At 41.5% G+C, this 15,781-nt stretch overlaps 1 protein-coding gene and 1 pseudogene across 2 annotated transcripts in view; both read right to left on the bottom strand.

Annotated features, from left to right (window-relative positions):
* Positions 1–2,525: 2,525 nt before the first annotated feature.
* On the bottom strand, positions 2,526–6,262 carry LOC129523642 (THAP domain-containing protein 5-like; annotated as a pseudogene).
* A 6,528-nt stretch (positions 6,263–12,790) lies between these two features.
* NCAPG2 (non-SMC condensin II complex subunit G2) overlaps positions 12,791–15,781 on the bottom strand; it is a 69,302-nt gene continuing 66,311 nt past the window's right edge. For both annotated transcript variants that reach the window (XM_004046559.5, XM_063708884.1), the window contains one exon: positions 12,791–13,197. In XM_004046559.5, coding sequence (XP_004046607.1) covers positions 13,146–13,197 — 52 coding nt within the window. In that variant the 3' untranslated portion in view covers positions 12,791–13,145. The remainder of the gene's footprint in view (positions 13,198–15,781) is intronic.

Consider the following 15,781-nt stretch of genomic DNA (forward strand, 5'->3'; position numbering starts at 1 on the left):
GTGGTTCACGCCTGTAATCCCAGAACTTTGGGAGGCCAAGGCGGGTGGATCACCTGAGGTCAGCAGTTCAAGACCAGCTTGGCCAACATGGTGAAACCCCGTCTCTACTAAAAATACAAAAAATTAGCAGGATGTAGTGGCACACGCCTGTAATCTCAGCTACTCGGGAGGCTGACGCAGGAAAATTGCTTGAACCCAGGCGGTGGGGGTTGCGGTGTGCCGAGATCACACCACTGCACTCCAGCCTGGGTGACAGAGCGAGACTCCATCTCAAAAAATAAAAACAAAGAATTCACAGAAATGTGAGACTCTAATCAGCCAGAGCAATGTCCTTAGTCATTCCCCACGTCATTCAGCCAAGATCGTAGAGGGGCCTCACCTCAGTAGGAGAGCTGAACTTCTGGTGGAATAATGGCTGCTCTAGCCCTGACAGTTATGTTTAAAAACAGGCCTCAATACCACTTCACAAACATTGGGATGACTGTTATCAAAAACATAAAACAAAATCCCCAAAATAACTAATGTTAGCAAGAATATGGAGAAATTTAAACCCTTGTGCACTGCTAGTGGGAATGTAAAATGGTAGTACAGCCACTGTGGAAAAGAGTATGGCAGATCCTCGAAAAATTAAAAATAGAACTACCATATGATCCAGTAATTCTACCTCTGGGTACATACCCCCCAAAATTTAAAGCACATCTCACATAGACATCTCTCCACCCATGTTCACTGCAACATTATTCACAATAGCCAGGGGGTGGAAACAAATCAAGTGTCCATGGATGGATGACTGGATTAACAAAACGTGGACTAGCCATACAATGAAATATTATTCAGCCCTAAAAAGGAAATGCTGACACATGCTACAACAGATGAACCTTGAGGATATTACACTGAGTGAAATAAGCCAGCCACAAAAGAACTAATATTTTATGATTCCCCTTACACGAGGTGCCTGGGTAGTGGAATTCATGAAGACAGAAAGTAGAATGGTGGCTGCCAGGGGCTAGGGGAGGGAGGGTGGGAGCTAGTGTTTAGGGCCACAGAGTTTCCGTCTCAGAAGACGAAAAAGTTCTAGAGATGGATGGTGGTAATGGGGGCACAATAATGTGAATGTACTTAATGCCACTGAGCTGAAAGTGTAAAATAGCAAATTGTTATATATATTCTACCACATTTTAAAAATACTTTTTATTAATATGAAAAAACAGCCTCAAATGAACCAAACTGATTCATATGTAACTACCTGCCAAAACAAAGCCCATAGCTATTCAACAATGTAACATTCATAATGTTCTAATAAAAAATTACTAGAATTATCTACTTTCAAGCTTTTTCCTCTTCACATCATGGTGAAGTAGCAAGGGAGTGAATTTACCCTCCAGCCTGACCAAACAATAAACCACACAAATGTGAAATGAGTTTTCTGACACTGGATAACAGGGAGCAGGACTCAGGTTCCTCAGGGGACGAAACAAACGAGGTAGGTCCTACGATCACATCAGGTACTCTCTGGAAACCTAGAGGAGACACACAGGGTCTGGTGGCCTCATTATGTTAAGAAGAGAGAGACAGAATGGAGTTTGGGAAGGTCAAGAGAGCTAAAATCTACAGTGTAGGATACCCAAGAAAGGGAGCTAAGGAAAGAACCATTTAAAGATCTGCAGAGGGGTTCACTTGAGTCTTTGGCTGAGTTCTGAACTATGCAAACAGGAGAGAAACAACTAGACCAGGGAAAGAATCACCAGGCTGGTGTAGACACAATAGTTCCTGGAGACCACACAGGGCTAAGAACAGTTTACATACCCACTAGCAAGACCAGAAGGACCTTGCAATGTATGGGAGAGTTGGCCAGTCTTTAGTACCCAGAAGGGTATTCCTTTACTACCCAGAGGGTATTGCTTTAGTAGTAGGAATAAGCTAGTCTTAGAGTAAAGGTTGCTCTATACCGACACTAACAAAGCTTAAAAGTAATCCTCAAAAGGATCCAACTGATTCCAGGTAACTTAACCATACGCCATAACAAACTCTAACACTGTTTAAAAGTATACAACAAAAGCCAGCAAACAATGATATAAAATTTATGATGTCCATCAACTATTCAAAAATCTATTCAAAAATGTCTAGTAATTCAAAAATTACTAGAAACACAAAACAATAACAATGACAAAAAAGTAACCAATAGCTAGGAGAAACCAGAAAAGATATAGACCAGAAATGACTGAATGAACAGACAAGGACATTAAAACAGCTATTATAAATATGTAATATATGGTTTAAAAAGGTAGAGAAAAAAATGAACTTAATGAGGAGCTATTAACGTGACTGAAAAGTAGCTCCTGGAAGTGAAAAACACACAGAGGAAAAAACTGGAAAGAAATAAAAAGAGCACGAAGAAGCCACGGAAAATACCAAGCAAGATAACGCACATGTAATTGGAGCTAGGAAAGGGGAAGGTAAGGGAAAGGTTGTTGAAGAAATAATGGATGAAGATTTTTCTTTTCTTTTTTTTTTTTTTTTGCCATTCGGAGTCAACTTTTATTAAGCACCTCCTATATTCCAGAACCAAAAACATGTTTGTTCCTTACAAAATTCTTAAAGCCACCCTTTAAGGTAAGTAATAGTATGTTCTACTTAACAGATGAGAAAACTAAGAATCAGACTGATAGAACTTAGAGAACTTCCTCAACATCATAGGCAGAAACATAATTATATTGACTGCCAATTTTAAGAAAACATCTATTTGTCACATTTGTGTCATTACTAAAGTCTTTGCTTTTACAGTTTTCTTAAAATCATGTGAATATAAACGCATTTTTATTTACATTACCATCACTTCTCTTTCCTAAGAGAAATTCTTTGTCTCCCTAAGATCATGACCACTTATGTATAATTTCTTGCTTATAAATTTTAATAAAATATACATAAGTAGGAATGTACAGTATTAAGTATTACTCTATTATTCTGGAATTTAACAATGAATAAGCACATATTTTAAAGGCCACACCTACTAAGAAACAGATACAAACTGTGATTTCTAAAATATATTTAAAATTAACCTCATTAAAATTTTTGGTTTATAAATATAACTGTATAAACACAGAACGTTTAGCTCAGATGACTATGTACTTGATGGCTAGCCACACATAAGTTACCGAAATACATATTCTTCCAAGTCTGAAGTACCTCTTCTAAGAACTGGGCTAATGGGTGGTTCCTTAGTTTACTTCAACTGGAATAAAATTATAAAAGTTCTATCTTGGCCAGGCACCGTGGCTCACGTCTGTAATCCTGGCACTTTGGAAGGCCGAGGCAGGTGGATCACCTGGGGTCAGGAGTTCAAGACCAGCCTGGCCAACATGGTGAAACCCCGTTTCTACTGAAAATACAAAAATAAGCTGGATGTGGTGGTGTGCGCCTGTAATCCCCGCTACTCGGGAGGCTGAGGCAGGAGAATCACTTGAACCCGGGAGGCAGAGGCTGCAGTGAGCCGAGATCAGGCCACTGCACTCCAGCCTGGGTTACAGAACGAGACTCCATCTCAAAAAAAAAAAGTTTATCTTCCTTTCTATTACAGATAATATAACTGTAATATGTAACTACAGCCAAAAGGTCAAACACCACAGAATTCAATAAATATTGAAAATAATACATAGTTTAATATCATCAAATTCTAGCCAACTTCTAGTATTAAGTATATATTATCTTACAGAAAATGTGTTCTAATAGAAATATCTTAATAAAAAGGGAAGGAACTATAAAGAAGCAGACAATTAGAAATCTAGTAAGTGCTTATTTTACAAATTAGGGACTGAGGCACAATCATAAGTAACTTGCTCAAGTCACATGCCAGTGGTAGAACCAGGACTGATTCCTGAACCTGACTTCTAGTCTGTGCTCTTTGAACACTTCTTTGTTTTCTCATGTTATAACTGAATCCTTTTATGTGCTAAATTTTAATTTGGAAAATTATCAAGTAATAAAACTGCTTTTCTCTCCAGCCCAAGTCTCTGGTCTTTCTTAAATGAGCATTACAAGAATAGGATACAGTTCATAACTTCACAACACTCTCATAGGTTCATTAAGATGAGAACTTTATACAGGAAAAAGTTCACTTTACATGTAGTTTGGTTTGGCTGGAAAAAGCTTATTTAACAGCCATAGTTTTAAAACCTAGTTATTCTATATTATAGTGACTTCATATGTTGTAAAACGGTTTTCTATAATCTTGACATTTTCTTCAGATAGCCAGTTTTCCTGCTTTAGCTGCCTTATAAGGGCTTCCAAAGACTTCAGTCTACCTAGAGTTTGTTGCTCTTTGAACTCTAGAAGAGTTATCTTTGAATGTAGCTTAGAGACTTTCTGCCAAAGATGCTCCTTATTTATATCTTGTCTGCAGTAAGAATGTTAAATTTGTAAAACTTCTGTCCCATAGTCTACATCCTTATACAAGGAGTCTTTGACATCTATGTCTTCCACTTCCATGGTTTCTTTTTGTGCAGATATAAAAGAATTAACTGAAGGTTTAGAATTTTTGGCAGGTACAAAAATGGCAATAACAGATTCTTTATTTGTGTTTAATTCTTCAACTGTTTGATTAATTGTGCTGAATAAGAATGGATTTTCCTGTGCTGACTTTATTTCCATGGAATTACTTGTAAAGTTTGGATTAGCAAGATGACTAGAAGTTACTTCAAGAACTTCTTGGGTTTCCAAAGATTGATGAATACTTTCTGAATCTGAAATTGTCAAAGTAATAGTTGTAGAATTTAGATTATAAAAACGTGTGAAAACCACCTACACCTGTATCTTGGTTAACTGATGTTTCCAAGGTAGATTCTGGTTTCCCAGTATGTTGTTTAACTAGATTAAGAGTTAACATGTTATTTTGTATACTTCCTGTTTTGGGAGCTGGTGGCTTTACCAAGGAAGATGAATGAAGTAATTCTGGATGTTGAGGGAGCACATTTGTGTTAACTATATTTTTCTTTGTCTCATTTAATACAACTGATTCTTCTGACTTGGCTTTTGGGCATACTTCTTTCTCATCTTCCAAGTTTTTCTTCTGGGATTTTTTTTTTAGAAGGGTCTTTTCCCTGATTGTCTTCAGGCAAAGAAAATATTGTTGGAACTGCACTTTGTTTTAAATATCGAATACCCCATCTGATGTCAAGAGAGTCAGGAGTAAAATGGTCACTACACAGAAACTGGTATTTACTGGGAACCCATGAATCTCGCTTCATATTCTTTAACCACTTTTCCAGGCTTTCTTTGTCATATAGAGGAAATGGATAAAAACTCAGCTTCTGGTCTTTATTGTTTCGTCCCCGGCGGTTCTTACAACAAATCGCTGCGCAATAGCGGGGCATCACTCGGGTGAGGCCCTGGGAGACCGGGGCCAGCGACGGGTGCAGCACTCAGGTGAGGCCCTGGGAGACCGGGGCCGGCGACAGGTGCAGGGTGGCCCTCCTCACTGAGGCTGCACCACAGGTCCAGAAGATTTTTCAAATTTGATAACTAAAACCCAACACATTCAAGAATTCTAATAAAACCTAAGCAGAAGAAACATGAGGAGAACCACACCCAAATACATCATAATCAAATTGCTAAAAACCAGTGATAGGCCGAGTGTGTTAGCTCACGCCTATAAACCCAGCACTTTGGGAGACCGAGGCAGGTGGATCCCTTGAGGTCAGGAGTTCAAGACCAGCCTGGACAACATGGTGAAACCCCGACTCTACTAAAAATACAAAAATTAGCTGGGCTTGGTGGTGCATGCCTGTAATCCCAACTACTCAGGAGGATGAAGCAGGAGAATCGCTTGAACCCGGGAAGCAGAGGTTGCAGTGAGCCAAGATCACGCCACTGCACTCCAGCCTGGGATGACAGAGCAAAACTCCGTCTCAAAACAAAACAAAACAAACAAACAAACAAAAAAGTGATAAAGAGATCATGAAGGCAGACAGAGACACAAAGGTGGGACTGGCAGTAGGATGGTCATCAGTAACCAAATAAGCCACAGTAAAACATGCTTAAACTCCTGGGAGAAAAATATCAACCCAGGATTCTCTTTCTAGCAAAAATACCTCAGAAACCAACCTAAGCAAGATGGCAAACCCCTGTCTTTTTTTTTTTTTTTTTTTGAGACAAAGTTTCGCTCTTGTCACTCAGGCTGGAGTGCAACAGAGCGATCTCGGCTCACTGCAACCTCCGCCTCCTGGGTTCAAGCGATTCTCCTGCCTCAGCCTCCCGGGTAGCTGGGATTACAGGCACCTGCCACCACACCTGGTTAATTTTTGTATTTTAGTAAAGACGAGGTTTCACCATGTTGACCAGGCTGGTCTTGAACTCCTGATCTCAGGTAATCCACCTGCCTTGGCATCCTGAAGTGCTGGGATTACAGGCGTGAGCCACCACGCCTGGCCCAAATCCCTGTCTTTACAGAAAAAAAAAAAAAAAGCCAGATGTGGTGGTACATGCCAGTAGTTCCAGCTGCTTGGGAGGCTGAGGCAGGAGGACTACTTGAGCCCAGGAGGTCAAGGTTGCAGTGAGCCATGATTAAGCCTGGGTGACAGAGCAAGACACTGTCTCTAAAATTTTTTAAACCTTCAAAAATGAAGGCAAAATACTCTTCCAGATAATCAAAAGCCGAGAAAACTCATAACTAGCAGATATATGCTAAAGAGATATTAAAGAAAGCTCTTTAGAAGAAAGAAAATGACACCATATGGAAATCTGAAACTGCACAAAGGAAAGAACATTGCCAGAAATAGTGAATATGTGGATAAACTTAAAAGACAATTTTCTCTCATGTTTAAATCTTTTAAAAAGTTAATTAACAGTTTAAAACAAAAATAATGACAATGAATTTTGGGAATAACATATGTAGAAGTAAAATGTATGACAATGATAGCACAGTGAACAGAAGGTGGAGGTAAGCTGCTAAATTTGTGTGCAACTCATGAAGGGATACAATATTTTTTGAAGGTAGATATGTTAGTTAATAGATGCAGGCCAGGCGCGGTGGCTCATGCTGGTAATCCCAGCACCTTGGGAGGCCGAGCCAGGCAGATCATGAGGTCAGGAGTTCGAGACCAGCCTGGCCAAAATAGTGAAACCCCATCTCTACTAAAAATACAAAAAAATTAGCCAGGCATGGTGGCAGGCAGCTGTAATCCCAGCTACTGGAGAGGTTGAGGCAAGAGAATCGCTTGAACCCAGAAGGCGGAGGTTGCAGTGAGCCAAGATCACCCACTGCACTCCAGCCCAGACGACAGTGCGAGACTCCATCTCAAAATAAAAATAAAAAAAAAAGCACAAAAAGGATTTGACAAAATTTTAACACCTACTCACGGAAAAAAAATTCTCAGAAAACTAGGAATAGAAAGGCACTTCCTCATCCTGATAAAATGCATCTATAAACAACCTACAGTTTATTGAGCTGTGGAAGACTGAATGCTGTGCTGTGGAGACCAGAACAAGGCGAGAGTGCCTGCTCACACCACTTCCAGGCTACATTTTACTGGAGGTTCTCACCAGCACAAAAAGGAAAAGCAATAAAAGCATCCAGACTGGAAAGGAAGATGTAAATGGCATTTATTTTTAGATAACCTGATCGTCTGAGTAGAAAATATGACAGAGTCTATAAATAAACTACCACAAGTCATCAATGAGCTTAGAAAAGTAGAATACAAAGTCAACATACAAAAAGAAACTGCCTTCCTCTATTCCAGTATAAACAATTAGAAGTTGAAAATTTAAAAATACTACCATTTACAACAGCTCTATAAAACACAAAATACGTAGGGATATATTTAATAAAACATATGGAAGACCTATATCATGAAAATGACAAAATATTGGGAGAAATTAAATGTCTGAAAAACTAGACCATGGTCATGGATCAGACAACTCAACACTGTTGAGTGTCAATTCTCCGTCTGCCCGAGCAGCTTAGCAGCCTAGCCTCAAACTGTGTTTCAAACTGTTTTTTCTTTTCCTTTTCCTCTTCCCCTTCCCAGTCTCAAGATAAAACTTTGAGACAAACTGCATATGTGTTACCTTTCATCTTGAAATACAGCCTTGGAATGTGCTGCGAACCTCCACTCCCTTTCATTTTTATTTTTGGAAACAGTCTCGCTCTGTCGCCCAGGCTGGAGTACAGTGGTGCAATCTCCGCTCACTGCAACCACTGCCCCCTGGGTTCCAGTGATTCTCCTGCCTCAGACTCCCAAGTCGCTGGGATTACAGGCGTGTGCCACCACGCCTGGCTAATTTTTTGTATTTTTACTAGAGATGGGGTTTCACCATGTTGGCCAGGCTGGTCTGGAACTCCTGACCTCAGGCAGTCCACCCGCCTCAGCCTCCCGAAGTGCTGGGATTACAGGCGTGAGCCACCGCACCCGGCCCTCCACTCTTCTTTCTTTTCCCACTGTATGCTCCCATGCTTTATGCACATTTATTTATCCAGACACTAGGTAAGCACACGCCATGCTCTCTTATCTGGCCATTTATTTGCTTAGAAGCGTCAGGGGTCGGGTCCTAAAAGGGACTAGGCAACTCCGGAATTCTCTTTCCAACAAAAGATTATTTCAAGGCCAGAACCCTCTCCTGGCTGAAGAGTGACTACAAGATTGACTGTGATTAATTTATAACCTGGTAGGATGCACAATGGTGCCGGCCCCTTCACCAAATGGGACAATAATTCAAGAAGGGGCACTGAAGCAAGTCACGCCACCTGGCACCTCTTAGCCCCCCTTGCCTCTTCCACATTCCAAACCCTTTCTGTAAAACCCTGCGTTCCCTCCACAAACTGAAGAGTGGAACAGCTCTTCCCCTTGCCTGCACAAATAATAAAGGAATATCACTCTTTCTCATCATAACTTATTATTTTGCCTTCTTTCCATAAGTGTCCGGACTCTTTTTGTGAGTTAATCCCCAGCTTGATCTGTAAATTTAGTGTAATCACAATCAGAATTGTACTGCATGTTTTCGTCTGTAGAAATTGACAAATTGATTCCACAATGTATATGAAAAGGCAAAGGAGCTAGAAAAGCCAAAACCACATCAAAAAACAGAGAGCCAGCCAATTGGGGACTTGCAATTCACAATTTTAAGACACAGGTACGGCTCAAATAAAAACGACCCTGGGAATTGGCGTAAGGATGGCCATAGCTCAGTGCACAGAACAGACTCCAGAAAGAGCCCACACAGGTATAGCCAACTGCATCTTGACGAAGATGCAAGGTGATTTCATGGAGAAAGAAAGGGTGCAGGAACAACTGGATAATCATATGGGGAAAAACCAAAAACGACAAACTGAACTTGGACTCCACATCCAAGATTAACTTAAAATGGATTACACACCTAATCATAACAGCTAAAACATAAACTTACACAGCAGAGCTTCTCAACATCACACCATTGACCACTGGGCTGGAATGACTCTTTGTTGCAAGGGCTGTCCCGTGCCTCCTACCTGAGGCATTTTGTGGCAACCCAGCCCACCAAGACACCTGTGCCACTGATGGAAAGAGGGGCAAACTCATGCCCAGCTGAGCCCTGCTGGTCTAGATGAAGGTCCAGAGATGTGTCATGGAGCTCCTTGATAAAAATATTACCTTCTAATGGTGCAGGGACTACTAGATATCCATATGGCATAAAGAAATAAATAAATCCTTACCTCATACCATACATAAACATTAATTCAAAATGGATCACAGACCTAAACACAAGAGCAGAGCTTTTAGGTTTCGATAAGGAGATAATAAAAGCAGCCACAGACACCAATGTAGAAATAACAGCAAGATTCTCATCAGTTAACTATGCAAGCCAAAATAAAACATGTTATTTCATACAGGACAACAAATAAACATGGTTTTTTACATGTCTTTTTATATAGAACACAAAAAGCACAAACTACAAGAGTATAATTGATAAACAGGACTTCTTCAAAATTAAAATTTCCTATTTGAAAGACACCATTTTAAAAAATTAAAATAGGGCCAGGTGTGATGGCTCATACTTGTAATCCCAGCACAGAGGTCAGGAGTTTGAGACTAGCCTGGCCAACATGGTGAAACCCCATCTCTACTAAAAATACACACACACACAAAATTAGCCAGGCATGGTGACACGCACCTGTAATCCCAGCTATTCGGGAGGCTGAGACAGGAGGACTGCATGAACCCAGGAGGCAGAGGTTGCAGTGAGCCAAGATCGCACCACTGCACTCCAGCCTGGGTGACAGAGCGAGACTCGGTCTCAAAAATAAAATATAAAATAAAATAAAATAAAAATAGGAGCCACATACTGTAATACCCAACCCTAATAAAAGACTTGTATCCAGAATATCTAAAGAAGGCTTAAAACGCAACAAGACAAACAATACAATAATACAACAAAAACAGATGAGAGACTTGAGCTGGTATTTCACCAACACAGATACATAAGTGAAGTGTGCAGCATCAGTCCTCGGGCAACACAAATTAAAGACACCATGAGTTACCACTACACAACCAACAGAATGAAGATAAAAACACTGAAAATAACCATTGTAAGGGAGGATGTGGAGGAACTGATAGGAATATAAAATGTTACAACAACTATGGAAAACAGTTTGTGAGATTTGTTTAAAAGTTAAATGTAGACTTAACGTATTAACCAGAACTTCCACTCCAAGAAACTGACCCAGTGAAACAAGCCCACACAGACTTGTATATATGAAGGTTCCTAGCAACTTTATCTGCAATAGCCAAAGGACCATCAATAAACAGCCAAAGGGGAATCAATAGGTGAATGGGTAAATAGCCAAACAACCATCAACAGGTGAATGGATAAACAGCCAAATGACCCTCAATAGGTGAACGGCTAAGCCACCACAGTGTGGAGGAACCTCAAGACTGTGACAGTGTGGGGCCAGGTCCCAGCAGCCGTTGTAACAAACTTTAGATGTTTCTGATGCATATTAAAGCCCGAAAACCACTGATCTAGACAATCAGAATAATTTAAATTACAATTATTACTGTCTTTGGCCACCCAACAGCTATTTATTTTTTTGTTCTGGGATCTCTCCCCTTGAGTCTTGGTGAGTGGTGAAGAATGTCTCCTGATGCAGGGAATATTTAAATGTTTAAAGTGGTGAGTACTTGCCTTCCCGGCCATGCGGCCAGGATTCTGTCAGTCTTTGGCTGAGGAGTGAGTGCCACAGCAGGGGTAGGGCAGCTCCCAACCTCTCCCGACCCCTCTAGCTGGGTGCAGAAGTAACATTGGTGTTGGAACATTGCAGGCGAATTCTGGGAGCAGAAGTGCTAATTAAAATGTCAAGTGCCTCGTGGCAATCACAGGGATTCATCCTCAGACTAGCTTTGAGTTATGGCTTTCAACTGTCAAGACTGAGTTCTCCCAAAGACACTGGGGGCTTAAACAATGTCGGCTCAGGAATGTAGCTCAAAACTGTAGATCCTCACAGTCCAACATGGCAGTGAGAGCTCCCTCCATCACAACCCCATTCCAGGCAGAATGTAAGAAAGGTAAAAATACACAGATAACTTTTAAGGTGCCCATGACAACTTCACTATTATCTTACTGGAAGCACCTGGACACATGCCCACATTGTAGGTGCAAGCAATGTTGGTGAATGTGGTCTTTATTCAGGAGGGGCACGTACCCAGAGACAAAATCAGAGAGAGTATTTCTGTGGAAAAAGAGGAGAATGAATAACAGGGGAGAGACCAGCAATCTCTCCCTCACATACTCAAGTCACCAGTCTTAGATCTGCACTAACCCTTCCAAATAAACGACTCTATCTGATAGAACTATACTTCCGTTATCAATGTCACTCACTAATTCAGAATACGGTTTAGTCAGCCAGGATGTCTAGAAAGTCATATTTTCAAAATTATCTGGATTAAGCTGTAATATTATTCCACTCCCCACCTTCCATTTCTCAGATCCCTTGGCAAAACCCTACCCTGAATGCTCATAACTACAGTAAGTAGTCCACTTCTTGTACCCTCTCAGAGACATATAGGCACAGAAACACTGGCATTTCTTTACTTTTTTGCTCAGGGGCTGAGGACAGAACAAGCACGAAATTTAAGCTGCACTAATTTCCAACCAACTATGAGGTGGTCCACAAGGGCCCACAGGATCAACCGTGACACAGAATCTTTGACTAAGAGGGCCAGGAGCATGGGGCCATGAAACAACTGGCATCCACCAGGTGGGCGAGAGGTCAGGACGGCATAGGAGGCTGTCAGCACCACTGCTACCAGAACAGCTCTCAGAAAGAAAAGAGCAGAGTAACAGTGGTTTGCCTTTAGGCTGAGCTACCTGGTGTCTGTGCTGCTCACGTTCACAGCCACAGGGCCCATCCCAATACCCATAGAGGCAACATGAAGGTTGGACCCAGAGACTGCTGTGGGCCCTGCCCTGGGCTCTCCACTCAGGGAGTATCACAGCACCTCACTCCTGGCCATAAAGGTGGATTTTAACACTTTCTCTCTTTTTTTTTTTGAGACGGAGTCTTGCTCTGTCGCCCAGGCTGGGGTGCAGTGACGCGACGTCAGCTCACTGCAACCTCTGCTTCCTGAGTAGCTGGGATTACAGGCATTCACCACCACACCCAGCTAATTTTGTATTTTTGGTAGAGACGGGGTTTCACCATGTTGTCTAGGCTGGTCTTGAACTCCTGACCTCAAGTGATCTGCCTGTCTCAGCCTCCCAAAGTGCTGGGATTACAGGCGTGTGCCACTGCGCCGGGCCCCTAATACTTTCAAATAAACAAATGGATGTTGTCATTGCTTTATTACTCATAGTTTCCAAGCAATATTACATATATAAAAGTCATTTTAAAAACAACCAGGTTTGCTAGAAAAGTGTTTTTTCTTGGAATCATGGATTTCTACACCATTCATACCTGGAGTCCTTTATATTAAATATATTATTTACGCAGGCACTAGGCAAAATTGAAGAAGTTTTGAGTTACCTCCTCCATAACCCCTACCTTCCCACACTCCCACAAAAAAATCCCACCCTTTCCCTATTATATGGGTTATTAACATTAAAAACAATAGGAAAATACACAGGCATTTCATTTTGAATCACTTTTCCCTATTTTTACACGTCTGGAGATGTTGGCTTGGTTATGAATTCAAAAGTTCTCCCAGAGTTCTTGATGATGATTCATAGAGAAATCTGAAACACAAATAAAGAAATATTTAGCTACAGAAAAAAGTGACCAAATTATCCAAATGTACATTTTCAAAAATATAATCTAAAAATGGTTTGCAACCGTGCATTTAAAAACAAAGTTGAAATAATCTATAGATGTTTCATTAATTGTTTCTTGTATGTAAAATGGAGTCAGAATCCCCACAGGAGTCAGGACACATGGCACTGGAGCACAGGCTTGGGTTGACGGTGGACACCAAGCACTGCCAGGCAATGAAACGTGCTCACTGGGCAGTGTGCTATGCTGGTGAGCAAACAGGACGTGTGCTCTTCCTTTCCAGCACCCACAGTTCTGAGCCTATTTCTCTATTACACAAGAAAACAAGATAAATAAAAACTATGTGACCTACCAAGATACTCTACTACCATGACATTTACCTACTACCTCTAATAACCTGAGGCCTTTAGAAAAACCTCACTTTCCCACTCCCCTGCCCTGCATCCCTGTCCCTCAAGGCGAGACTCTTCCTCCTCACGTCCTCCCCAGCCCCACCTAGGCCGCGGCTTTGGCTGAGAGCACTGAGTACTTTTCCTTGCCAGACGTTGTCCTCACTTCCCTGGCAGTGTGCCTATTTTAAGAATCATTATTAGACAGGTAGCATATCACTGTTCCTTCAAATACACATATTTACAAAGTGCGTGGCTCACCATGGCTTCCCTTTTTACTGTACCACAACTCCTGCATGGCTCCAATGTTTGTTCCATTACAGGGCACTCCAAAGCAGTCTCCTCAGAGAAGCAATAAAGAAAAGCTCATCTCTGAATTCCTCCTGGACACAAATATCTACCTTTCACTCCAAATGAATCTCAGCGAGATTTAAAACTCTTACAATCCTATTGTCTTCCTGTGTCCAGCACTGCAAGTGAGACTCATGTCTACCTGGTCTTCACCTTTGGAGACAGACTGCTGTCTACCACAGCCCCTGTAATGTCAATGCCAGTCACATGCGTCATTTTACATTTTCCAGTAATCACACTGCAACAGGTCAAAGAGTACAATGGATCAAGACCTTGCTTCTTTTTATTTTTTTAAGCAAAATTCATCTTAATATATTTTATGTAACCCAATATATCCAAAATGCTTCAACTTGTAATCAATACAAAATTATTTATGACATAGTTCACATTCTCTTTTCCATACTGTCTTCAAAACCTGCTTGCACTTTATATGAGGGCCACACTCAGCTTAGACTCACCAGGTTTCATGTGTTCAGCAGCCACTGTATTGGCCTGCATGAATCTAGAAAAATTTTAAGATTTTCTCTTTATTCCTGGAATTTAGGAATCTTATCCATAATTATTTAGCTGTGATTTTTTTTTCCATCAATCCAGAATGTAGTGAAAGAAAAAAGGGAATCTGCATATATTTCTTTAGCTCTGGGCAATTTTTTCCTATCGTTGTTGAATCACTGCTTCTCCTTGCTATCATGTCTCTCAGGCCTTTTCCCCCAAGTCTATCCCCATCCTCGTGACCTCTCCTCGTGAGTATTTATGGTCTATGTTCTGAGACATCTCTCCAAACCGACCTTTCTGGAATTTGACTATCAACAGGGACCATCTCTGCAGTGTGTCTGTGACACTTGAGCTCTAGACTGTCCTTTCGGGGTTACAGTTGACTCTTCTTCAAAGACTCTTATTACTCACCCACCACTATCACTCTGGAAACGCCTGAGCCACCCTCTGTGTGGTTATTTCTGCCTGTGTTGAACTAGGGGTAAGGGCACAGCTATGTGGAGGCCGCCATGCAGCGACACAGGAGACTCTGGGTGCCCCACAGCTCCTTCACTCTCCCAGCCTCGCCGGGCCTCTACTGGACCTGCTGCCTCAGGGTCTCCTGCCCATTCCCTGAGCCCCCAAGGAGAAGAGAGTGCTCTCTGTCCACAGACCAGGTTCCGCCCACCTGTCAGCCCAGCAACTGCCTGGCTCAGCAGCAGTGCAGCCAGAGGCAAGACAGAGGGGAACAGGCCCAGGAAGTCATGAACCCTCCAAAATCTAAAATTAATTTTTTTTTTTTGAGACAGGGTCACGCTCTGTCACCCAGGCTGAAGTGCAGCAGTGAGGTCACAGCTCACTGCAGCCTTGACCTCTCGGGCTCAAGCAATCCTCCCAGCTCACCCTCCCAAGTAGCTGGGACTATGGTGCACACCACCACACCCAGCAGATTTTTTTGTATTATTTGTAGAGATGGGGTTTCACCATGTTACCCAGTCTGGTCGTGAACTCAGCTTAAGCAATCTGCCCCCCTCAGCCTCCCAAAGTGTTGGGATTACAGACATCATACCTGGCCTAAAATTAATTTTTAATTACTCAAAAATAATATTGTCTCCTTAAGTGAACATGAATTTAAAAATACTTTAGAGAAAAATGTTATGTTAAAAGTACAGTTAACCCTCACTATCTGTGGGAGATGTGTTCCAGGACCCCCCAGATACTAAAATCCACAGATGTTCAAGTCCCTGGTGTAGTGTTTGCATATAGTCTACCCACATCCTCCTGTATGCTTTAAATCATCTCTAGGCTACTTATAATACCTAATACAAGGTAAATG

Source organism: Gorilla gorilla, chromosome 6 (assembly GCF_029281585.2).
Source record: "Gorilla gorilla gorilla isolate KB3781 chromosome 6, NHGRI_mGorGor1-v2.1_pri, whole genome shotgun sequence".
Taxonomy (NCBI): domain Eukaryota; kingdom Metazoa; phylum Chordata; class Mammalia; order Primates; family Hominidae; genus Gorilla; species Gorilla gorilla.